The sequence below is a fragment of the Trichoderma atroviride genome, chromosome 1, assembly GCF_020647795.1.
Source record: "Trichoderma atroviride chromosome 1, complete sequence".
Lineage (NCBI taxonomy): Eukaryota > Fungi > Ascomycota > Sordariomycetes > Hypocreales > Hypocreaceae > Trichoderma > Trichoderma atroviride.
Window position 1 is genome coordinate 2949206 of NC_089400.1, and position 23152 is coordinate 2972357.

Sequence of the window (23152 nt, forward strand, 5' to 3'; positions counted from 1 at the left end):
TGCAAGCTAGCGCATCTTAGATCTAGGATGGCCGTTTTGCGTAGTACCGACAGCCCACCTTTCCGCGTGTATTATTTTTAGCCTTCGCTGTAAAGACTAAGTTTCACACAGTCGAGCTTTGAAGGAGGTGAAATATAGTAAAATGTAAGAATAAAACCGTCAATCGTCTACAATTATGCAAATCACTACTTGTATCGATTTATAGACTGTACAGCAAGCCAATATGCACATTCATTTTTTTTTTATCTTCATTTTCTATCATAATTCCCAGCTACGCAAACTTCCATCTGGGTAGCTTTGGCCATGATTCGTGAAGGACAAAGGAAACTGTATTGGCCCTTTGGAAGGGTATTTGAAGTGCCAAGTATTGAAACTAGCTGAAAAAAAATCCGATCCATCAACCTTCGAGCGGAACGACCCATACATCAACCCAAGGATATTCGATGTTACGACGGCCGCAGTAAACGCCAGGAGGTGGAGGGAAACGAGGGGGCTATAAACAAATCCTAAATCTTCATTTTACTCAATTGGCGGAGGAAAGTAGAATTGTTAATTTAAGACTGCTTAGGAGCCTCCTTGGCCTCAATGGCGGCCTCTTCTCCCATGGAAGTGAGAACGACAACGTCTAGATGTAAAGGTTAGGATCCGCTGTTAAGTGGTCGCTCATAATTTCATAATGTCATAATTTCAGTAGAGAGCAACTTACTGGTGTCCTTCTCATCAACCTTGAAGAGCTTGTTGATCTTCTCACCAATCTCACCGTCGGGCATGCGGACATCGTCCTTGGTGTCACCGTCGTCGTTCATGAGGGAGAGGAAGCCATCGTCAGAGATGTCGAGCTACAAAGAATGTGTCAATACTTGTCAAGCTATATTTTCGCCCCCCCGTTTCCCTTAAATTTTCATCCTGGGACCAAGATCGACTTACAAGCTGGTACTCACGACGGGTGACGTTGGGGACATCCATGTTGTGAGTGGAGGGAGAAAGATCTTCGTACTTCTTGCCAGTGAAGATGTCAAGGGCGACAAGGTGGACCTTGGCGTGACCGTGCTTGCCAGTCTTGGAGGTGGACATGTCGACAATCTTGCAGGGGCGGCCCTTGATCACGACGAAGCCGTTCTTGCGCAGAGCAGAGCACTGCATGGGGTAGGTGAGAGACGCGCCGGCGTCGGCGGACTCGAAGGTAACATCATGCTGTAGACGGACAAATGGTCAGCATCTATAGTCCACGACGAAGCAAATTTGGGCGAATTGTAATTTTGGCGAAGAGCTGGAAGCCGATCTTGCAGATAGAAGTATCATGGGGGCGTAGAAGCTCATCTGGCAAAATCTACAAAAAAAAAAAAAAAATTGTAAAATATTGTGATGTGGGGTGCCGCTCAGTCGAGGGGCAGCCAAGACGATTGCGGGGTGGTTTTTTTCCTCTTGTGAAGGCAGCGCAAAGATGCTCGAGACAGATGGACGACTTACCTCGTCAGCCATGGTGATGGATTGCGCAAAAATCGAACTTGTCGTGAAGCAAGAGAGAGAAGACGAAGAGTGAGAGAGAGTCTGCGCGACAGACAGACAGTGGAGAGTGCTGGGAGTTATGTGGAGAGGAGAAATTGAGAGGTGAGAGGAGAAGAGCAAGAGGTGGACGGAGGGGGTAGAAAAGGTGCGTTACCTGAATTTTTTTTTCGCCGGCGTGATTGGCCCTGGCGTCAATTTTGCCTGGGCGGCGGTGGGACGCAGCTTTGCCTCTTGGGAAGCGGATTTAGTACCTTTTGGACCCGTAAGGTTTGGTACTTTTTTTTTCCTGTCTTTTTTTCTCTTTTTTTTCCCCCTAGAGACCTAGACAAGCAACTTTTGAGCCAGCCTTTCTAGGAAAAAAACAATCATTTAGAGAAAATCCCGAGGTTTGTTGTGGCTGCGCTGCCCAGTTATGTATGGCTTAGAGACTCTCGTAGGCGAGAGCTGTTGAACTAAGGTGGACAGCAGCCAACACCACCACACGACTCATAGATGCAGACACAGTACCTGTAACTCGAAAAATTGCCCACGCATAGCATCTGTCTGGTTCCTTTAGCGCTGAATTAGCACTGTATCTTTCCAAGGTGTAGGTACCGAGGTGCCTCCGCATCTAGACTCTCTGCAGCTGCGGTGCGTTGCCGTTAAAGAGGTATGTATCCCAAATTTGATCTCGGGAGCGGGGAGGCTGCATGAGCTCACTCTTGTGTGGAAAAGGGTAAGATGATCACACACACACGCACAACTCCGCATCTAGAGTCTGCAAAACCTACTGGTAGCACTCATGCATGATCTGAGAGCATGATGGGCGTGATGTATCCCCTACCTACACACCTCACCTTGCCAAACCAAGGTGCTATACGCTTCAATGGAATAAAACAATCAATAGAATAAGCGAATGTGTAGTGGCTTGAGCTCTTCTTCCTTGGCCGGAAAGAGGAACAGCCACGGTCCCTAGCAAAGCTTAATTGCGAGCTGGCAGCAGAGCTGTCGCATGCTGCGGTTTGCTACCTACCTAGGTACCTACCTACCTACTTACCACCTAGGTAGGTACTTAGGTTCCTACAGGTATCAGATTGCTGCACTGTATCTGCTATTAGTCGCGTGCTATGCGTTGGTGATCAATCTGCAACAGAGCTGAAGCTTCTGCAGCAGAGATGCATGCATTCGCTGGCCACCTTTTTCGACATCTTTGACTCAAAACGCTGTCAATGGGCCTTGAGACGATGGCTACTGCTTTGCTTTTGAGCTCCAGAGCAATCATCTGACAGTAAGAATTGGATGGACAGGCACTGAGGCCTGCAAATAGCACCGCTTAGTACTACCTTCATGCCAAGGTTTGCTACAGCTAGATCCCTATTGTAGCCCGTCCCTTCGCCAGACACGGCGCTAATCGATAGCCCCAAGCTCGGCTCCACTGTCGCATCGGCATAGCCTTGCTGCTGCAACTGAACTGGCCGGTCGTCTCACTGAGTACTCCGTATTGGACAGCCAACAGCACCTGAGGTATGCTCGGCATATACTGGAGCGCCGTGACTACCAATTGTCTAGACGTAGCGACTGCTCGGCACTCAAATACCTTCCTCCAAGCGATGAGACGGTCATGATTGCGAGGCTCCCTCTTTTCCTCCACCGATAACCCCCGACTCCAGCTCCCGGCTTCTCTCGCACCATGTGGCTCGACCGGCTCTCAGGGAGTCAAGCCAGCGCGTCCGGGCCCTCGACTCCTCAGATCACCAGCCGGCACAACTCGCCGCTTCCGCGAAAGCCACAGGCCAATCTCAGCCCCTACGTAACCTCTCAGCGGCAAGGGCCCTCTCCGCGGGGGTCGTCTCTGTCATTAGTGTCCAGCGACTCTACAACCTCGCTGCTGGCGTCATCACGCAAGCCCAATGGCTCAGAAGTGAAACAGCCAGCCGCGCCTCAGGTTCCGGACTCGGTAAACATCTTGGAGAGGCTATTGGCGGCAGATTCGGAGATTGTAGGCAAGCCTCAGGGCAAGGCAAGCTCAATCACGGAGGAGGATCTGGGGCTCGATGTCGATTTCGGAGGGTTGTCTCTAAAGGAGCTGGCCGCTGGGAGCTCCGATGGCGATGCCACAAGCTTCCGCCGGCCCCAGAATGCCAGCGAGTGTACGTTGCAATTCCGACGCGCCGGCCCAAACGACTGTATTTCGCGTGCTAAGTTACCATTTATAGATGAGAACGACAAGGCCCGATTCGACGCCTTGCATCGATCCATTGTTGCGTGCGACGACATCTTGAACTCGGTCGAAATCAACCTTGCGGATTTTCGCAATGACCTTTCCACTGTTTCGGCTGATATCGAAACTCTGCAAACCCGTTCTAGCATATTGAGTCGAAGGTTAGAAAATCGAAAACGAATAGAGAAGGCGCTTGGCCCATTGGTAGAAGAGCTCAGCGTGTCGCCCGAGACAATTTCCAGGATAACGACAAGCCATATTGATGAAGCATGGGCGAAGACTTTGAATGAATTAGACAAGAGAGCCTCAGCCGTTCAGAAGCTGTCAGGAACACAGCAGGGCAAAGCCAGTGAAGAGCTTGGTCCGATATTGGAGAAACTAATATTAAAGGTACCGTCTATCAGCTCAATTTTGATAAGAGGTGGCCTTGGGACTCGACTAACAGGCGGTGCTGCAGGCTGTCGAACGGATTCGCGACTTTCTTGTTGCCCAGATAAAGGCTCTTCGATCGCCCCATATCAATGCGCAAATCATCCAGCAACAAAATTTCCTAAAATTCAAAGACCTTTACACATTCCTCCATAAACACCATGCGACGCTCGCAGACGAAATCTCGCAGGCGTACATGAACACGATGCGATGGTATTACCTCAATCAGTTCACGCGCTACGAGAGAGCTTTGGCCAAGCTCAAACTTCATATTCTGGACAAGAATGACGTTCTAGGGCAGGAAGACGCGACTAGAAAAACAGCCGTCTTATCTAGTAGTCGTGTTGCCGGCGCACCGCATGATGCGTTCAATCTTGGACGTCGGATTGATATGCTCCGAACCAAGAGCACCTCGGCCATCTCGTCGTACCTGGCAGAGGAGGACCAATCAACCCACTACCTGGAAGTCCCCTTTCGAAACTTCAACTTGGCTCTCATCGATAATGCCACAGCCGAGTATACCTTCTTGGCATCCTTTTTCGCCCCCGCCTTGTCGTATTCACAAATATCTAAAAACTTCAATTATATATTTGAGCCAACGTTTGAGGTTGGTAGAGTGCTTTCAAGAGCCCTCGTAAGCGAGACATTCGATGCCCTGGGTCTCCTGCTCTGCATTCGACTTAACCAGCACTTTGCTTTTGACCTTCAAAGGCGAAAGGTCCCTGCCGTGGATGGCTATATCAACGGCACGAATATGCTATTATGGCCACGACTGCAGGTCATAATGGATCGCCACTGCGAATCCGTTCGACTACTGACTAATGCTGCGCCCGCGAAACTCGCTCGGGCCGACCAGTTGAAGTTGTCCGCCGCACCGCACATGGTGACCCAGCGGTTTGGGCAACTGCTCCAAAGCTTCCTGGCCCTGTCCACTGAAGCCGGCGACGATGAGCCCGTCGTCGCCAGTCTTCGCCGTTTGCGGTCCGAGGTCGAAGCTTTCTTGACTCGACATAGTCAAACGCATGGCGACACGAGAAAAAGCGAGCGATTTTTATACAACAACTATTCCTTGATTCTTACCATTATCGGCGATGAAACGGGCAAGTTGGCACAGGAGCAACAGGAGCACTTTGAGGAATTAAAGCAAAAATACCAGGGCGAATCATAGAAGTACATATGTACATTTGAAGCAAAAGTACCTACGTAATTATAATAACGTATACATTAAGACTTTGAATCTAAGCATTGATGTGGAACTAGGGTTGGATTCTGGTTTCTACTGTATGGCGTCTGGAGGCACAGCATGTTTATGGCAGAAAGTTGAATATTAGATAGGCAATCTATAAAAAACATTACACACAAAGGTTCTATAGTTGGGCTCTTCATCTCTTTCCTTCCTCTTCTTTCCTACATGATAACAATTTCATTGTTGGCCCGGGAAAAGGGACCATATATACTGCAGAAGAGTAGGGTTCCGCCGGAGGTAGAATGCCACGACTCCAACCATGATGGCTGTTCCGATGAACCTGGCAGGCCGCCTGTATAGCCAGATTCTCCTCCTGACACCCATTCTTAACTCTTCCCACTGTATCTCCTTGACTTGTTTCTCGAAGTAGTGATGACCATCTTCAATAGTTTGCCGCACGCTTTCATCTACATCCCTGGAGGTTTTGAGGACGCTGGACGAAGAAATTTGATGCCATGATCTCAAGGTCTCAGGGGGGTTCTGGGTAAAAAGATCTACAGATCTCTTGATGAGAGCATCCAAGTCTAATTCTGGAGGGACTCTGCCGAGAATGACTTGAAGCATATCGGGCTCGTCAATTTCAAGAATCTCTTCGCGGCGATCTATGACAATCTGGGCAAACAGGTATATGGAAAAGGTAGGTTCGCGCGCCAAGATGACGTCAAACAGCCGAGCTATGTCCTTGTACCGCTCAATATTGTGAGCATACATGGTAAGGGTGCCAGCGAGGGCGTAAAAAGGTTCTATACTGGAGAGATGCCGGCGAAGCTCCATGTCTGCGCGGGCTAGGATATCGGGGAGGAGCCTTAGCTGTGCGGTTGTGGCGCTGAGACTGGGCAGCATGAAGTCGCGGATCCTGAGAACGGAGAGCCGCGACACCAGCGGTGCTCTTGCCGCTGGCTCTAGGACCAGGAGGAATACCTGGCAGATGTCATGGTACCCTTGAAAGTAGCAGAGATATGGGTGTCGGCGGAGAACCTCCACAATGAGATTTGATAATTCATGTTTTCGCTCCTGTAGCTGTGCTTCGGACTGATCTAAAGATGGAAGATGTTGATTCTTGTTAGTCCTACTATGATGCCATTTACAGCCTCCTTGTTCGTGTGATTGACCTGATATAGGATACTCGGGGGGGTTGTTGAGAGACATACCATTGGGATAATGGACAAAAGATCGATTCACATCGAGTTGAACCTGATCCTCGTCATGATGGCGTGGATACTTTTTCCAGTCGTCGTCGTTTGGAGGAGCGGCATCAGGGTCTGCCGAATGTGTGCTGTCGCTTTCTTTCTCGTCGGTTGGGGGAGGCAAGCCAAGCAATATGGGCCCTTGTTGGAAGAAACAAGTTAGCAAAAGAGGTTTTGATTGTTATCAAACAAATGCAATGAACGAGATCAATAAAAGGCCAGTCACGAGTACATACATGCTACCTGACGTAGTGTATCGGCGAGAAGGCCGCCCTCAGACTCGGCCAGGGCTCTCAGCCGTGTGGCATCTCTCCAGGTGCAGGCGGCGAGGATCTCGCTGGTCTTGAGGGCCACGGCTGGACTGGGGCCCGGATCATCTACAGAGTCCTCTGGTTCGGGTTCGGCAAAGTCGACATCATCGCGTGGGAGGCCAGCGGTATCGACCAGCTCTTTTTCCAGGCTCATGTGCGGGATCGGTGCTGTGGTGTCGCGACTAGCATGGCACTGACTGCGTGATTGCAGGAGTAAATAAGCGTCGGGCTGCATCTGCTATCCCCTGGAGCCTAGTGTACTTGGTGGGGTTCGCGCTACGAGCAGCCGTCTGGGACCAGCCCATGGTGCGTACAAACTTCAAGGCAATCAATCACACGCTGAAACTTGAAAGCTGTTTGAGTCTTAGCATAACTTGTGTATTTTGTTTAACCGAATATCTGTCATTATTTGGATGAGACATACAGAACAAATAATGGAATAAAACATAACATTGTACTGCTACAAAGAACCGATACAGGTGGTTTAACATGGTGCGTGACGTATACACCTGGTCTGTAGAATTGGCTGGCAATGGCAGCCTGAACATCAGCACTCAACTGGCATTGATTGTTATTCTTTATCTGAGATCAAATCTGCGCATTATTGTTTTCCTTCGTACCTAGCACCTCAAATTTTGCTCTTTTTACAGAACTTTTCCCCAGACTCTACAGGTGAATCAGTAACAACTTGCCTACTAACACAGCAGACATTGATTCAGAGCAGGCAGGACTACAAGGCTCGATTGAATTCAATCTGTCTATAGAGACCCACTAATGAGGAAATCTGGTTGGCTGGATTCTGCATCCTTCAAGCATCCAATCCTGGTCTCAACTCTCACCGAGTGGATACAGCCGGGGGAGGCTACAGCAAATAGTCAACGGCAGTGTCTCCATAACGAAAACGAATAATTGTGCTATTGGTGGCTCATCTTGCTCCTCATGGGACTCAGAAGAAAACTTTCGTCACAGCTTGATCAGCCGATACCGAATGTGGGTGGTACGAAATATATCGGAAGGCTGCGGTACTACATGCACGAAGATGCATGTCATGCAATTCAAGCCGACAACCAGCCTTATTGGCTGCAGGGTCCTCCGCACGGAGGGTGCCAACAAGTATGAAAAGTCTAGATGCTTCATAAAAAGAGTCGTAGGATTTTTATCCCTTTGGATAATGGCGCGGGGTCGAACATCCTGAGTATTAGTGATACATGTAAAGGCAGTCCGTATCCTTCGCACTTGCACGTGGGTAATGTAGCACATACGCACGCAGGTCTAACAAGCAGATTGTGCGAATTGAGGCCGTCCAGATACTACCTACTTACCCAAAGTCGTTACAACACCCTACCTAGGTATGACTTTATGTAGAGTACGTGATGCAAATCTCGGGTTGTTTGACAAAGAATGTTGAAGTAAAGAGGTGCTGAGATCGGCCCTACCTAGAAACCCGACGTCTTCCAATGTGTCATTACATGTACTAGGTATGTTATGGGTCGAATCAACGAGCTTACATGTATTGAAAACAGTATCGACTGATATTTACTTGTTAATAAGGATACTGAAGAGGTACCGATACTCGGTTTGAGGACTGAGATGGTGTTATTCTGCTTGTGCCCCTCAGTTTCATATATGCCAAAAGTGAGGGCCATATGGGCCACGCAAATGGGCATTTTAAGCATACAATATCCACCATTCGATCGGAGAGTCGAGGGAAGAAGTCACTCATCGGCCATCAGCTGTACGTTGAAATTAATCATATTAGTATCGTATAAGCGAAAGGAATCCTGAATTGATAACTGAGTGGTAGGAATATGGACGGGGGCCATGTAGTATTGCTTCCCGCGCCTCGCTTGTCGCCGGCCACTCTAATGCTGAGGATTCATAGGCAATTCTAGGTATTTGCCTTGCCGCGTCTCAATCACTGGTAGTTGAGTGTAGGATTTTGATGGTGTCTATGATTGAAAACGGCAGCTTCTTCCGGATAGAGAGCACACACGTACATAGAGGTGATCTAGTAATGTTGGACTTGGAGGCCTGAAATGCAGAGCTAACCATCCGAGACGGTGGCCCGGGGGGGTAGGCAGAAGCATCAATGGATCCTTTCGTTGAAACCCGACGGAATGTCTACCACACATACATACACGAGCAGTAGCAGCAGTACTGGATGTCTGGCATACGTGGACGAATCCTTCCCCACAGCCACAGAACTGGCGTGATGGTGAGGGGAGGCCAGACTGCATATACTTGTACTACCTGGATATCTCTCTCACATGCGCTATTGAAAAGTTGCCCTCAGGCTTGTTACCCAGATAATATGTAGTTACATGTACCTACGAGCAAGACCAGGGGAAAACGTATCCATGGGGGGTAGCAGCAGTAGGTAATAGGTATGATTTATTTATATACGCTTGTGGAGACATACAAGCTGAGATATGACACAGGCGGCTGCGTGTGCGTGAGGGCATTAATACAACGTGCAGCGAGAACATGGGGGCATATCGCTACATGTCCTAGAAACTTGACTCTCGTGCCTGGGCTGGTTGCTTGGCCTGGAGTATTTCCCCCCGGTGGTCAGCTCCACGGCCAACATGCGTTGGATCTATCTTCAACGGACACAAAACGGCGCTTGGCAGCCAACATTCATGTTGTCAAGCATCAGAACAGCTTCGCGCGCATGTGCTGGGAGCGCTGTTGGTTCACTCCATGCGGCGTGGGCAGTGGTGGATACAGACGCATTGAAGCCTCCAGCTGCACCCAACCACAGCCTAGAGCCCCACTCCACAGCTCTTGCAAGCAGAGGTGCTACTAACTGCTAATAAACGACAAACAGCTTCCTCCTCATTCTGGCCCTCGAGTGTGCATTTGGAGCCTACCTACATGTACCTGTGCTTGACACACGCCTCTCAAGGGTACCTAGGTGCTGAGCATTGTGAAGCTTGGAGCGGGTTGGCACCAGACGAGTACTCCAGTTGTCCACAGCAGGCGCCGCCATCGCCAGGTGCATGTACCCCGAGCGGCATGATAGCGAGTCGCTTAGCAGGTATCTAGTACACACCTCTACTGTACCTAGATCGACCAAGACGCCCAATCTCTTTTTTTCAACGTTACCCAAGCCAGCCGCCCGCGAGCTTCGTCCCATTCTCGAGCATTTATCCTCTGAGTAGCCTGCAGATTGAATGGTTGCCCTACCCGGTCTGAAGATTTCCCGGTCTCCCTGCTCTCAGAGCTCCAGCGCCTGACCACCCTCTTCAATTAACAGGCGTGAGCAGCCTGCACGTTCCAACATCAGCGTCATCAAAAGGTGCCTAAGCATATATAGGCCTCGTGCCGGCTTCACCTTTGACCCTTGGCTTTCCTCACGTTCCTCTGGCCGCCATGGTCAAGATATTGTTCCCCTAATCCCAGGCGTAAAGTGAAACGCTCTTTTTGACGCAGAAGCGGTTCTGAACGCACGCTTCTCTACGCCCCCCCGTGTCTGGCTCGTGTAAGCAAACTACGAGCTCGATACTCGAATGGTCTTTGATACCGAGCCGATTCTTCACCTAAATAACGCCATTTCCACACCCTTTTGAGACGGTGTTGTGAGCACGGCAGAATGGCCTTCCAAACTAGAGTTTTGAGGGACGGCGAGTGGGTTACTGAAACCGTCAACCTGCAAGCCGCCCTGAGGGCATCTGCCGCTCCACAGCTGGCCTCTGAGCCTCTGCCGAAGCCCCCAGTCTGTGGTGTTCTATCCCAGACTCTTGCCGAGAGCCCTGTTGTTCGATGGGTGCTTCCGGCTCGGCTGCGCTCCAGCACTCATAATGACATTGCTTTCGTTGGCGTAAGTACCTGCCCATCATCACAGGCGATTCTACGAGAGTCCGAGTTACACAATATCCGATACCGCCTTTCGATTTCTCAACTTCTTCTTGGCTGACATGGCCCCATCAGGATCACTTTGTTCAAATCAGCGAGCTTGGAAGAGATGGTCAGGTCCATGATGTTATTCGCAAGTCCGACTTTGGACACAGAATTCGAAATGCCGTCGTTCTTGGCGGCAGCTTAGAGCATGGGTTGGACGACGACCCAATCGGTATGGTTGTAAAACAAGAGCCATCGCCTTCTCCATCCTCTCCATCCTCTCCGGGCGAAGATGGAATATCCGACGACCTTCAAGTTCGCGTGCTCCCTCCACAGATGCTCGTATTAGTACTAGAATCTTGTCAGATGGTATTCCTCTTTGTGAGGGAAAAGCCTGATGGGGACATGGAGTTTTCCACGAGCGTATATGAAAATCCCAAGCTGCTGCCCTACGTGGGCTATCACCTTGCTGTGGATCCGTCTTCTCGATACATGGCTGCAGCAACTCCCGAAGGCATCTTCATCGTATACGAATTGGAGGCCTTACCAGAGCTCAACCGACAGTACGCAAATCGAGAGTACGTCCATCCTATCAAATCTTTTCGCATCAGGGCCGTCAGCGGAGTTGTTCAAAAAATGGAGTTTCTGTTTCCTCGCCCAGAGGACCATCATCACATTATCCTAATTTTAATCATTGTTCGAAGAGAGCGCATCAATTCACCTCCCGTCTCTCGTATGGCAACGTATGAATGGGAGTTGGGTGACAATCTTCAACTCATCCTTGCTGAAGAAAGGGTCGGCAATCGGCTTCCTAAAGAGTATAAAATGCCTCTGCTACTCATCCCGCTCAGATTTAAAACGGCTTTTTTCGCCGTCTCCGAGTTCTATATCGGCATTGTAAAGTACGCGCTGTCGGGTGCGCCAGAGTTCGAAATGTTGCCGGCAGAACCCCCTGCGCCTACGCCGCTGTATCATGGGAATGGCGATCCGCTCTGGGTCGCCTGGGCGCGGCCCTTCCGCAGGAAGAAGTACCTTGAAAAAACAGACATTATTTACTTGGCCCGTGAGGATGGCGCAATCATACACATTGAAATAGATGCGGCTGAATTGCTTCCTTCTGTGACCAATGTCGGATGCTTGGAGGCCAACATCGATACGGCATTCACTTCAGCTTATGACATCTTTGCCGACGTTCTCATGATTGGCGGAGATTCTGGCCCGGGAGGCATTTGGAAGGTAAGCATCCGTCAAACAATAGCCCCTGTACTGTGAACCATGTTTAACGATGCCCCCCCCTTTTTTTCTTGTCTTTAGCTCGCCCCCCGTGAGGACATCCAGCAGGTTAGCATCCTCTCCAACTGGTCTCCTGTCATTGATATGACAACTACGAATGAATTTCCGACATGGAGTGCAAACAATACGGATCTCCAAATAGGTCAACACCAGCCGACAACCGTGCAGCAGAATAGGGTACGCAAACAGGACAGCATATTCAGTGCTTCTTGCCGTGGCCTAAAAGGTAGCGTGGTGCAATGGAGATGGGGAATACAAGCTAGAATTGGGCTGGACATTGAAACCGGTGAGCCCATTAGGCAGGCATGGACATTTACAACACACCACGGCAGCGAAACAGTGTTGTATGGCCTTTTGGCGCTGCCGCATTCATCAACTGTTCTCCGGTTCTCAGAAAGCCTCGACCAAGTTGACATGGTTCCAACAGAAGATACACCGTTTGATCTAACATCAAGAACTCTTCACGCTGTTCAAGTGTCAGATACTATCGTTCAGGTCTCCGAAACTTCCATCAATGTGGCTACTCCTAGAGGAAGGTACGACGTCCTATCGGGCTATTTCGGCCCTCTTAACTTTACTTTGGCATCACAATACTGATTATCCAATTAGTTCACGGTGCTTGATTGCGGAAGCCCTGGGTATAGCTAATGTAACAGCGGAGAGTGCTTTTTGCATCGGCCATATTGTTGTATTCTCCACGCACACCAATCAAGTTTCTCGCCTTCATGTTATGAGAGCCCAGGAAATTGAATTCAGCTTGATAAGCAGCTGGGATGCCCAGGGCGAAGTAACTTGCGTATCAATATTTACAGTCTCGAGCGGCACCTTCGTCGCGGCTACATCTATGTGCGATGGAGTGCCATGGCTATCTATCTATTCAACGACTGGAGAGCCTATTGTTGCAAGAGCGATTACAGCTAATCCTGGTATGTCTGTCATTTATCTCTTGTATTATTTTGAGTATTCGATTGCGATTCACTCTGCCGAGCCACGACTGACACATACTAGTGGACAAAGGGACTACTAGTACCGAGCTCGAAGCTCTGACGAGCATCTCCGTCGCAGAACAGGGCACTGACGAGATTCATCTTGTCTTAGGTACTCGCTGCGGTAGTCTCATTACCGCTCGAATATCTGACCATGCTCCGGACGATATAAGTTGGAATACCGAGGTTATCGGGGTAGCACGAGTCGACGTGTTCCCCTCTTCGATTCCTTTCGAAGAAGAGTCGCCCACATTTGCTTGTTGCGATAATAGATTACTCCTCCTCGGCGAATTTTCCCAAAGGAATTGTAAATTTACCAAAAAGCAATTCATTTGGCTAACAGATTCGAACGAGCCATCAATGCCATCGCCCCCAATCCACTCAATTCACAGAATCTCTCAAAGTCTATCTGGGCAAAACGGGCATACGTCTTTGTTGATACTCGCAGGCTCAAGACTACTCTTGGCTGACTTTGGCCCTCGAGTTGGAAATGTGCCCCGGTCTATTCCCATCCAAGGCACTCCAACAAGGATTATATTCTCACAGATGCTGAGTTGCCTGGTAGTTGCCATGATTACTGACAATAAGCCTACCCTGGTATTTATTGAGCCGGAGACCGGGGCAATCATCTCTGTCCCCACTGATAAAGATAAGAATCGTACTGAGTACATCTCTGGTCTGGGCCACTCCGGTGACAAAATACATGGGCTTCACGAATGGCTTTATAAAAAGGATGGCAAAGTGTTCCCTTTTATCATCGTGACAACACATCGTGGAAAACTCATAATTGTCTCCACAGAAAAGCTGGATACTCGCTCGCGTGAAGGAGAGAACAGACAACTGAGGTATTGGACACGATACAAGAAATCGCTTCAAGGCTCGATATACTCAATAGTGGGGAATGAGGAAGGATTGCTGTACTGTGTTGACCAGACACTTCACTGGGAGATCCTCGATCTGGCAGAAAAGAAGTTGAAACCTGTGAAGCAGTTTCAATTGGATTCCTCGGCGACTCAGCTACGCATATTCAAGGGCAAGCTTTTTGCTCTCACAGCCTCGCATTCGTTGGAAGTTATAGACTACCAGTCAGACGAAGGCACTATGGAACTCATACACTGCGACCAAGTCTCTAGAAAAACAATGCATATGGTAGATGTGGGCAATCCGGCCGATGGCTATGGCCAATGGCCATTAACTCTTGTATCGGACCAAGCTGGCTCCATAACAGGCCTCTGGGTGCCTCTGGGGCAGCGAGATCGAGAGTTTGAAGTTGTATTCGAAGCCATGCTGACGTCTTCAGTGAGGAGATTCATACGAGCGCGCAGCCGGCCGTTATGGCTTGTGGATAATACTCAGCGGCGTTACGGAACATTACCGACTACGCATGATGGTTCGGATCTTCTTGGCGTTTCTTTGGACGGTTCTATGAAGCAGTTTTCGCTGCTTGGCCTTGAGTTGTGGCGATTCTTATTCCTGGTTCAGACATTGGCACATAAAAACTACGGCATGGCTTTGTTCGACAAGTCTGCCATAAATGACAAAGTGGACATTATGAGCTTAGATTTGCAGCCAAGCCCCAGGATCATGCACATCGACGGAGATTTGCTAAAGCGCTGCGTAAAGCTACGTGCGTTGGAAAAGACTATGGCATCTGATGACGCCTTCACCTTGTTTAGCCACCACCTCGATGCGCTGGAAGGAGGGAGCCTCACTACAGGATTCAAAGACGAAGGTGAATTGAATCGGCGAGGAAAATATTTCGCGCTCGCCTACCAGATCCTCGAGTTTCTTATAGCGCCGGCGCTGTAATGGCAAAGTACCAGGCATAGGGCATTTACCGTTTTCATCGGAGATGAACGAATTCTATGGTTATGAGTCTGCGCATTGAACAGTTGCCTTTCCATACCTGTTGAGAGTAAGAAAGACTAAGAGACACGGGTATAAAGACCAAGCAATAAAGATTCGACGTAGATACAGACGCGCAATATACAAAAGTAGGGCGAAGTGTAAAGACAGCAGAGGCAATACATGCGAGCAGTAATTGTTTCCTGTAGTCCGCCAACAACGAAATAAAGCACGTGTTCAAGTGTCGCATTTCAGGCATTTTACCACGTCAAGCACTATAACTCAACCCTAAATCATCTTCCAACAAGCCAATGGATGGCATTTTTCAACCTGTCAAGCATTTGCTGGTACTGGGCTCGGCAGCAGAGTCTAAAGCTGGCTACCTTAAGTAAACGAAAAGTCATCTGCCCCGCAAGACAAAGCCTAGTGGCCAACCCACCGGCTCCATAACACACGCTCTTGGTACAACCACCACAAACAATTAATAGGCCTTTAGTGCGGGACAAGCTCAGGTATTATCTCCGGACCTTTTTTTTTTTTTTTCGTAGTTGGTTTTTCTTCTCTGCGTTGTCCTCCATTCCGTCGTTGGGAGAACGATCGTCGCCTATTTTTCTCTTCTCTTCAACATTGCGGGGCTGAATCTGAATTACTAGATTTTCGCTACCCCTCCTCTTTTTTTTTTGTGGTCGATAACATCACCAATTCGCCCCTCCATCAAATATCATCAGGAATACCTACACCAAGATGGCGCCGAAGAAGAAGGGTAACAAGAAGGACCAGGACGACTGGGAGGCTGAATTGGGCGAAACCATCGCCCCGGCCGATGCAGCGCCCGCGGCCGACGATGAGAATGGCGAGGACGATGAGGCTGGCGGTGGCGGCCTGATGGCCATCATGCGCAAGAACAAGGAGAAGCGCAAGAAGAAGGGCATTGTGGACGAGGAGCCTGCCCCAGAACCAGCGGTGGAAGAGGATCTGTCTGCCAAAGCGCCCGTCGAAGCATCTCTAGACGATGACGAGTTCGCCCTACCGCAAAAGAAGGGCAAGGGTGGCAAGGGCAAGCCTGCCCCAGCAGCGGCTAAGAAAGATGATGCCGACCTTGAAGAGCCCGGCAGGATCCTCACCAAGGCTGAGAAGGAAAAGCTGAAGAAGGAACGCGAGAAGCAGCGTAAGAAGGAACAGGTTTGAATTCTCCCATCGCATTGGTCCTTCTAGGCATACCGGTTTCTAATGTGGACATATCCAGGCGGCTGCGAAGAAGAAGCCGACTACTGCGAAAGCCCCGGAGCCCGCAAAGGCAGCTCCTACTAAAGATGAAGCCGCCACTGAAGAGGCTGCCACCCCTGCTCCCGCTGAGACAGGAGGCAAGAAGAAGAAGATTCCGGCGCATCTGGCTATGATACAGAAGCAACAAGAAGAGCTTCGTCGTAGACAGGAGGAGATTGCCCGCATGGATGCTGAAGCCAAGGCCAAGGCTCTGGAGGAAGAAAAGCTATTGGCTGAAGAAGCCAAGCGTAAGGAAGAGCAGAAGGCTATCAAGAAGCAGCGTGAGAAGGAGCGTATTGAGCAGCTGAAGAAGGAGGGCAAGTTCCTCACCAAGGCACAGAAAGAAGAGAAGGCTCGAAATGAGTTGAAGCTCCAGCAGATGCTTGCAGCTGGTATCAAGATTGGGCCTCAGGAGGAAGAGGGCGTACCTAAGAAGAAGGCGGTATATGATAGCAAGAAGAAGAGAGGAAAGAACGATAAGGTAATGAGTGCACCAGTCCCCTCCATTTACTTTCCTTTTTCATCAATGGGTCTTACTAATGTTGTTTTTTACCTCCCTTTTAGAAAGATGAAGAGGCTGCTCTAGCTGAGGCTGCGGAACGAGCACGACTTCAGGCCGAGAAGGCCGCGAAAGAAGCAGAGGAGAAGGCCGCAAAGGAAAAGGCCGAGGCTGAGGCCAAAGCTCAGGCTGCAAAGGCCGCTCAAGAGAGCGATATTGAAGATGACTGGGAAGCCGCTGCAAATAGCGGAGAAGAGGACGACGTCAAAGACAGCTGGGATGCCGATTCCGACGAAGAAGCCGAGAAGAAATCAGCCGCCAAAAAGGGCGAGGACGAGGAAGGGGAGGAGGAGGATGAAAGCGACGAGAGCGACGAGAGCGAGTCTGAAGACGAAGCTGTATCAAAGGCTAAGCAAGCCGAAGCTCAGCGCAAGAAGGAAGCTGCGGAGCGGAGAGAAAAGGCCCACCAAGCCGCCTTGGCTGCTCGATCCAAGGACGATTTGCGCTCTCCCATCTGCTGTATCCTGGGACACGTCGATACTGGAAAGACGAAGCTTCTTGACAAGATTCGACAGACCAACGTTCAAGAGGGCGAAGCTGGAGGTATTACCCAGCAGATTGGTGCTACATACTTCCCGGTTGAGGCCATCAAGGCGAAGACGGCCGTCGTTAACAAGAACAATGAGTTTGAGTTCAAGGTCCCCGGTCTCTTGGTCATTGATACCCCTGGCCACGAGTCTTTCTCCAACCTCCGATCCCGTGGTTCATCATTGTGTAACATTGCTATTCTGGTTGTGGATATTATGCATGGTCTTGAACCACAGACTCTAGAGTCAATGCGCCTGCTCCGCGACAGAAAAACGCCATTTATCGTGGCTCTCAACAAGATTGACAGACTTTACGGATGGAAGAAGGTGGACAACAATGGCTTCCAAGACAGTCTGGCGCTTCAGAGCAAGGCGGTTCAAAACGAATTCAAGAACCGCTTGGAGGCCACTAAGCTGGCCTTTGCAGAGCAAGGTTTCAACTCAGAGCTCTTTTACCAGAATAAGTCTATGGCGAAATTCGTCTCGCTTGTGCCCACATCAGCACACACTGGAGAAGGTATTCCCGATATGTTGAAACTCATCCTCCAGCTCACCCAGGAGCGTATGGTCGGCTCGCTCATGTATCTGTCCGAGGTCCAAGCAACAGTGCTGGAAGTCAAGGCTATTGAGGGTTTTGGTATGACTATTGACGTCATTCTGTCCAACGGAATCTTGAGAGAGGGTGATCGAATAGTCTTGTGTGGCACTGAAGGAGCGATTGTGACAAATATCAGAGCTCTGCTCACTCCGGCGCCGCTGCGCGAGCTGCGTCTCAAGTCAGCGTACGTCCACAACAAGGAGGTCAAGGCTGCTTTGGGTGTCAAGATCAGCGCCCCTGGTCTTGAAGGCGCCATTGCGGGTTCTAGACTAATGGTGGTTGGACCGGACGATGATGAAGAGGATATCTGCGACGAGGTCGAGTCGGATCTGGCCAACCTTCTCAGCCGAGTCGAAACCTCTGGTCGTGGAGTCAGCGTGCAGGCTTCCACCCTTGGTTCACTGGAAGCTTTGCTCGATTTCTTGAAAGACTGCAAGATTCCCGTGGCCAATGTTGGTATCGGCCCAGTTTACAAGCGTGACGTCATGCAATGTGGTATTATGCTGGAAAAGGCACCCGACTATGCTGTGATGCTTTGTTTCGATGTCAAGGTCGATAAAGAAGCTATGGCATATGCTGAAGACCAAGGTATCAAGATTTTCCAAGCTGACATCATTTATCATCTGTTTGATAACTTTACCAAGCATATGGATGAGATGTTGGAGAAGAAGAAGGAAGAGTCAAAGATGTTGGCTGTCTTCCCTTGCGTCTTGAAGCCGGTTGCTATCTTCAACAAGACAGGCCCCATCGTCATTGGAGTTGACGTGACGGAAGGTCAGCTCAAAATCAATACGCCAATTGCAGCTGTAAAGACCAACTCAGTGACGAACGCCAAGGAGATTATTGGCCTTGGTAGAGTGTAAGTTTCCATCTTTCCATCTTGCTTTTTAGTATTCACTTCACCCACTCAATACTTCTTCTGAGCTTGTATACTGATTCGATATACTTTTAGCACCTCGATTGAGCGAGACCACAAGCAAATTCCGGTCTGCAAAAAGGGCCAGCCCTCTGTCGCCATCAAGATCGAGATGGGAGGTCACCAGCCCATATACGGACGACACCTGGAAGAGGCCGATCTGCTCTACAGCCAAATTTCTCGAGCCAGTATTGACACTCTGAAGGAGTTCTACCGTAAAGACGTGACCAACGAAGAATGGCAGCTGATTATTAAACTGAAGCCCCTGTTTGACATTTGAAGTAGTTGATTGGAAAAGAACAGGAAGAAAAAAAAACAACTGCTGCTTCTTGTTGTGACTAACCAGTCAGTCATTTCGGCCACTCGACTCCCTACATATGACCGCTTGGCCGACTCTATTCTTGATATATCTTATCCCTCTTATTTTTTTTACTCGTACTATATATAAAAGCATTCTGACCTCTTATATCTCTCCTTCTTTCTTCTTCTTCTTTTTTTCCTATTTTTTTGCTAAGAATTTTGGAAGACGTTTCAATTTGTGTCTCTTGGCTTCTCTTGCCTCACATGCATATTCGGTAGCGAAAAAAGGAGGGCCTGGTCTGGGAGAGCCCATGGTGAGGTTCCGGCTAACAATTGCCAGGGGAAATGGCAACCGTGTATCGAGTAGAAGAATGTAGTGGCTAGAAGCAGTACGGGAGAAAAGGAAAAGCAAGTCTGTAAAACACACTGTTACGTGGCATAAGAACAAGAGATAGACTTTGAAACGATTCTCAAGCCTTTCATTAGGAATCAAATCGTATCAGTTGAAAAAGAAAAAGAATGAGAAAGGCTAGAGGATAGGGCATGCATCAAATTCAGCCAGGCGAAGAGCTGAGAGTCGAAAAGGGAGAATGGAAAATGGATAACATTTCAATAAAATATCATCGTTACAAGCATGGACGAGTTACCTATTACTGTCGATTTTTAACGGCATTCAACGGTCAATAGACCAAAAGTCTAGAATAATTTCCTTCAAATTTATGAAAAATCGTAGCTACTTGGGGCATGATATAAAATGGATCTAGAATGCGTAGGACAGGTTTTCCTCTTCATGATAATACCTCCCTTCGTGTGTCTTTGACGAAGGTCAACTTTTTCTATGCTGTATACCTCTTTTCTCTGTTTTGTTTTCATCTCTCGCCAATTTTATCTTTCTTCGTGGCGTTTATTTAGGGTCGCCAGTCTCCTCAGATTCGGTCTGGGGAACATCAGCATCCTTCATTTCCTGGTCGGATCCGCTCTGGGCTGCCTTCTCGGCCTCAGCAGCCTTGCGAGCCTCTTCCTCAGCGGCTCTTTTGGCAGCTTGCTCGGCGTCGACTCGCTCCTGGACGGCACGGCGCTCAGCCTCGACTTTCTCCTGGTATCTGTTAATGATGGGCAGAGCGAGAGCACGGATCTCCTCAATCTTGGAGACGTAGACGCCCTTTGAAGCATCATCGCCTTCGTCGTAAAGCCAGTCCTATAGCTAACGTTAGCTGATCCATTCACGAAAAATGTAAGCGTGGAGTAAGTGCCCATAGCATACCTCTGTTGACTCAAGCTTGACTTTGATCTCAGACTTCTCCTCTTCGCTGCCATGCTCGGCGTACTGCTCATCAAGCTTGGCTCGGAGATCGTAGATAAAGGCCTCAAGCTCGTTCTTCTTCTCTTCTGTATCGGCAACCAGCTTATCCTCCATAACCATGGCGGATTCCTTCTCGGTCAATGCAGTCTTTGAGCTGGCATCAAGCGATGAAGTGCCACTGGCGATAGGCAAGTCACCCTTTCGAACCTGCTTCTTCACCTTGCGAGTCTTTCCGTCGGTATCCATAGCCTGTTACGGTACGTTAGTAAAGTCTGTTACTCCCTCGCGCAACATTTTTTTTCTTTGGAATACTTACATCGGCATCCTTCTTGTCGCCATCCTCCTTCTTGTCATCGTCCTTGACCTCTTCTTCGACTTCCTGGTCCTCGACGTAGTAACCGTTCTCCACATTCAACACGCCGTGAATGTTGACTCGGGCCTTGAGCTTGCAAATCATGAAGTCTTCCTTGCCATCAGCCTTAACGCCTTTCACAGAAAAGCGGCCGATCCAAGGGTTCGTCTTTCCAGGAAGATCTTCAGTGTTTGCATAGCGGGCTTCCAGGTCAAACGGCTGTTTTCGGTAGAATGTGAGGATCTTGGTCGAAGGCAGAACTCCACCTTTGTTGAACACAGTCAAGCTAGTGTCCTCATCGGGGATGTCAGGGGCCTTCTCCCAGCCGAACTCGATAGGGTAGCTGATGATATCTTGAACGGTGAAGTCACGAACTCGGAAGGCAGGAGACAAGATGGCACAGCTGAAAGCACAGCCTCGAGCAATAGCCTCATCGGCGTTCATGGTGTAGGACAGAGGCTTCTCGAAGAATGCCTGGATGCGGTCCTTGAGCGCGGGCACTCGGGAACCACCACCGACAATCTCGATAACATCAATGTCATCCTTGGTGAGCTTGGCCTGGGCAAGAGCCTGCTCAAGGGGCACGTGGATACGGGCGAGCAGGGGCTCAACCATGGCCTCAAACTCTTGTCGAGTGACCATGGCTGAGGCATCCACGTCGTTCATTAAGGACTCAATGTTGACGGGAGCCTGCTGGTTAGCAGAGAGAATCTTCTTGGTCTTCTCAGCGGCAGCAATGGTACGAGCCATAGCCCTGCCATGGGTATAGATGTCAACCTTGTACTTGCCCTTGAACTCCTTGGCTAAGTGGTCTACAAGAGCCTTGTCGAAGTCTCGGCCACCAAAGTTGTGGTCCCAGGTAGTAGCCTTGACGGCCAGCTCACCCTTCTTGAACTCAACAATGGAGCAGGTGTAGTTGCTGTGACCAATGTCAACGAAGCACACCCGTCGAGGTGCCTCTTCCGCAGCAGGGAGATCCAGCTTGGTGATACCCCAGCCAAGAGCAGCGGCGGTAGTGTCGTTCATGAGTCGGAGAACCTTGAGGCCAGCAATCTCGGCAGCATCCAGCAGCGCTCTACGCTGAGAGTCTGTGAACCAAGCGGGGACGCTCAGGCAGATGTCGCTAACGGGAAGCTTCATCTCGCTGGCGGTAGTCTGCTTGATCTTGCTCAAGTACATGGCAACAAGCTGTGTTGCGGTGAACTTCTCGCTGTTGCCGAGATAGTTGACCTCAGCGCCGACCTGTCCGTTGACGTCGACAAGGGGTGCGGTAACATATTGCTGCTCGATCTGGATATCGGGGTCGCTGAAGGAGCGGCCGGCAAGACGCTTGAGGCAGTTGACGGTGTTTTTCAAGTTGGAAATCTCCTGAGTCTTGGCAGCCTCACCGAGGTAGCGTGACTTGGGGCCGAAGCCTACCAAAGATCTGTATTGCAGCACTCTAGTTAGCAATAGCGTTTACATGTGATTGGAGGTGGAGAGGGAGAAATATCGCTGATAAGGCTATTGGGTAGGACGTACGGGGTTGCTCGGTTGGATACTTCATTGGTGATCTAGAAGTGATGAAGATTTGTTGTCAGCGATAGTCCAGCTCTGGCGAGTACAGACGAGTATGGTCGGTCCATGACATTCACTTACCACATCGACGCCGCGATTTCTCGCGACGGCAATCACCGTCTTGAGGGTTCCGAAATCGACACCTGCGACGCAGGGAGGAGTTGGTCAGCATGAAAGCGATTCTTTTTCCAATCTGTAGCAAAGAGGGACGCAGTATAGAAATAAGCATAAGAATGAACGTGCGGCTGCGGGGAACATACCGACGACGGAAGTCATGATGTCTCTTTGGTGTTTTGCTATTGATCCCTGTCCTTGAAGAGTGTCGATAGGTATACAGGCGCGCTTGCGTGGTCGACTGAGGGACCCGAGCTGGGGGAAAAGAAAAAAAAAAGTTCGTTGCTCAAAGGGCGTAGAGGCGTAAAGGCAGGATATAATCGATCAAGCCTGGCGGGTGAGGGGCGAGGATAAAGTGAAGACAATAAATAATAGGAAGAGGGAAAAGGAAGGGGGGAAAAAAAAGATCTGAGTAGAGGGGCCGTTCAGATAAGTGGCGGTTGCGATACAAAGTGGGATGCCAAATAGTCCTGGAGGCCTGGCTCTTGCGGGTGGTGGGCGGTGAGATCAGGTACTAATGCGAACCTGAAGAAAAAATTCAGTACGTGCCGCAGCCTGCTGGAAAGTGCCCGTCGGGGTACCTGTCATTGGCGCTGGGCGCTGCTGCGGCGAGTACCTGTGCCGGCGAGCGGCAGGCCAAAGGGTACTCGCAGCAGCTGCCCCGCCGCCACCGACAGAGGTACCCCATGGAAGGTTGCAGAATTTTCCAGACTCCACGAGAAAGCTGAGCGCCTGGGAGCCTAACCGGCGAGCCAAGGAGGCAAGCAGGGCCTCTGGCTTTCCAGGGCTGTTGTTTGGCACCTAACCAGATGGC

At 49.8% G+C, this 23152-nt stretch overlaps 7 protein-coding genes across 7 annotated transcripts; 4 read left to right on the top strand and 3 right to left on the bottom strand.

Annotated features, from left to right (window-relative positions):
- Positions 1–143: 143 nt before the first annotated feature.
- TrAtP1_001094 (uncharacterized protein) lies at positions 144–1704 on the bottom strand. Its single transcript, XM_014091015.2, has 4 exons — positions 1471–1704; positions 928–1194; positions 707–839; positions 144–625 (listed from the first exon to the last, which is right to left on the bottom strand). The coding sequence occupies exons 1-4, from the start codon at positions 1480–1482 to the stop codon at positions 555–557; spliced, it is 483 nt and encodes a 160-aa protein (XP_013946490.1). The 5' UTR covers positions 1483–1704; the 3' UTR covers positions 144–554.
- Positions 1705–2961: 1257 nt separating this feature from the next.
- TrAtP1_001095 (uncharacterized protein) lies at positions 2962–5499 on the top strand. Its single transcript, XM_066110853.1, has 3 exons — positions 2962–3638; positions 3705–4099; positions 4167–5499. The coding sequence occupies exons 1-3, from the start codon at positions 3179–3181 to the stop codon at positions 5304–5306; spliced, it is 1995 nt and encodes a 664-aa protein (XP_065966926.1). The 5' UTR covers positions 2962–3178; the 3' UTR covers positions 5307–5499.
- TrAtP1_001096 (uncharacterized protein) lies at positions 5500–7117 on the bottom strand (the record flags this gene model as incomplete). Its single annotated transcript, XM_014091018.2, has 3 exons — positions 5500–6421; positions 6536–6712; positions 6808–7117. 3 exons carry the CDS (start codon positions 7115–7117, stop codon positions 5562–5564), a joined length of 1347 nt encoding a protein of 448 aa, XP_013946493.2. The 3' UTR covers positions 5500–5561.
- A 1116-nt stretch (positions 7118–8233) lies between these two features.
- TrAtP1_001097 (uncharacterized protein) lies at positions 8234–8774 on the top strand (the record flags this gene model as incomplete). Its single annotated transcript, XM_066110854.1, has 5 exons — positions 8234–8248; positions 8323–8360; positions 8434–8445; positions 8501–8617; positions 8687–8774. 5 exons carry the CDS (start codon positions 8234–8236, stop codon positions 8772–8774), a joined length of 270 nt encoding a protein of 89 aa, XP_065966927.1.
- Positions 8775–9610: 836 nt separating this feature from the next.
- TrAtP1_001098 (uncharacterized protein) lies at positions 9611–15202 on the top strand. The gene is made up of 5 exons (XM_014091019.2): positions 9611–10702; positions 10813–11958; positions 12037–12551; positions 12625–12941; positions 13024–15202. Exons 1-5 carry the CDS (start codon positions 10475–10477, stop codon positions 14808–14810), a joined length of 3993 nt encoding a protein of 1330 aa, XP_013946494.1. The 5' UTR covers positions 9611–10474; the 3' UTR covers positions 14811–15202.
- A 111-nt stretch (positions 15203–15313) lies between these two features.
- TrAtP1_001099 (uncharacterized protein) lies at positions 15314–19646 on the top strand. Its single transcript, XM_066110855.1, has 4 exons — positions 15314–16028; positions 16093–16593; positions 16677–18655; positions 18749–19646. The coding sequence occupies exons 1-4, from the start codon at positions 15591–15593 to the stop codon at positions 18990–18992; spliced, it is 3162 nt and encodes a 1053-aa protein (XP_065966928.1). The 5' UTR covers positions 15314–15590; the 3' UTR covers positions 18993–19646.
- On the bottom strand, positions 19638–22854 carry TrAtP1_001100 (uncharacterized protein). Its single transcript, XM_014091021.2, has 6 exons — positions 22485–22854; positions 22306–22367; positions 22189–22220; positions 20632–22093; positions 20277–20564; positions 19638–20210 (listed from the first exon to the last, which is right to left on the bottom strand). The coding sequence occupies exons 1-6, from the start codon at positions 22498–22500 to the stop codon at positions 19917–19919; spliced, it is 2154 nt and encodes a 717-aa protein (XP_013946496.1). The 5' UTR covers positions 22501–22854; the 3' UTR covers positions 19638–19916.
- Between the last annotated feature and the right edge of the window lie 298 nt (positions 22855–23152).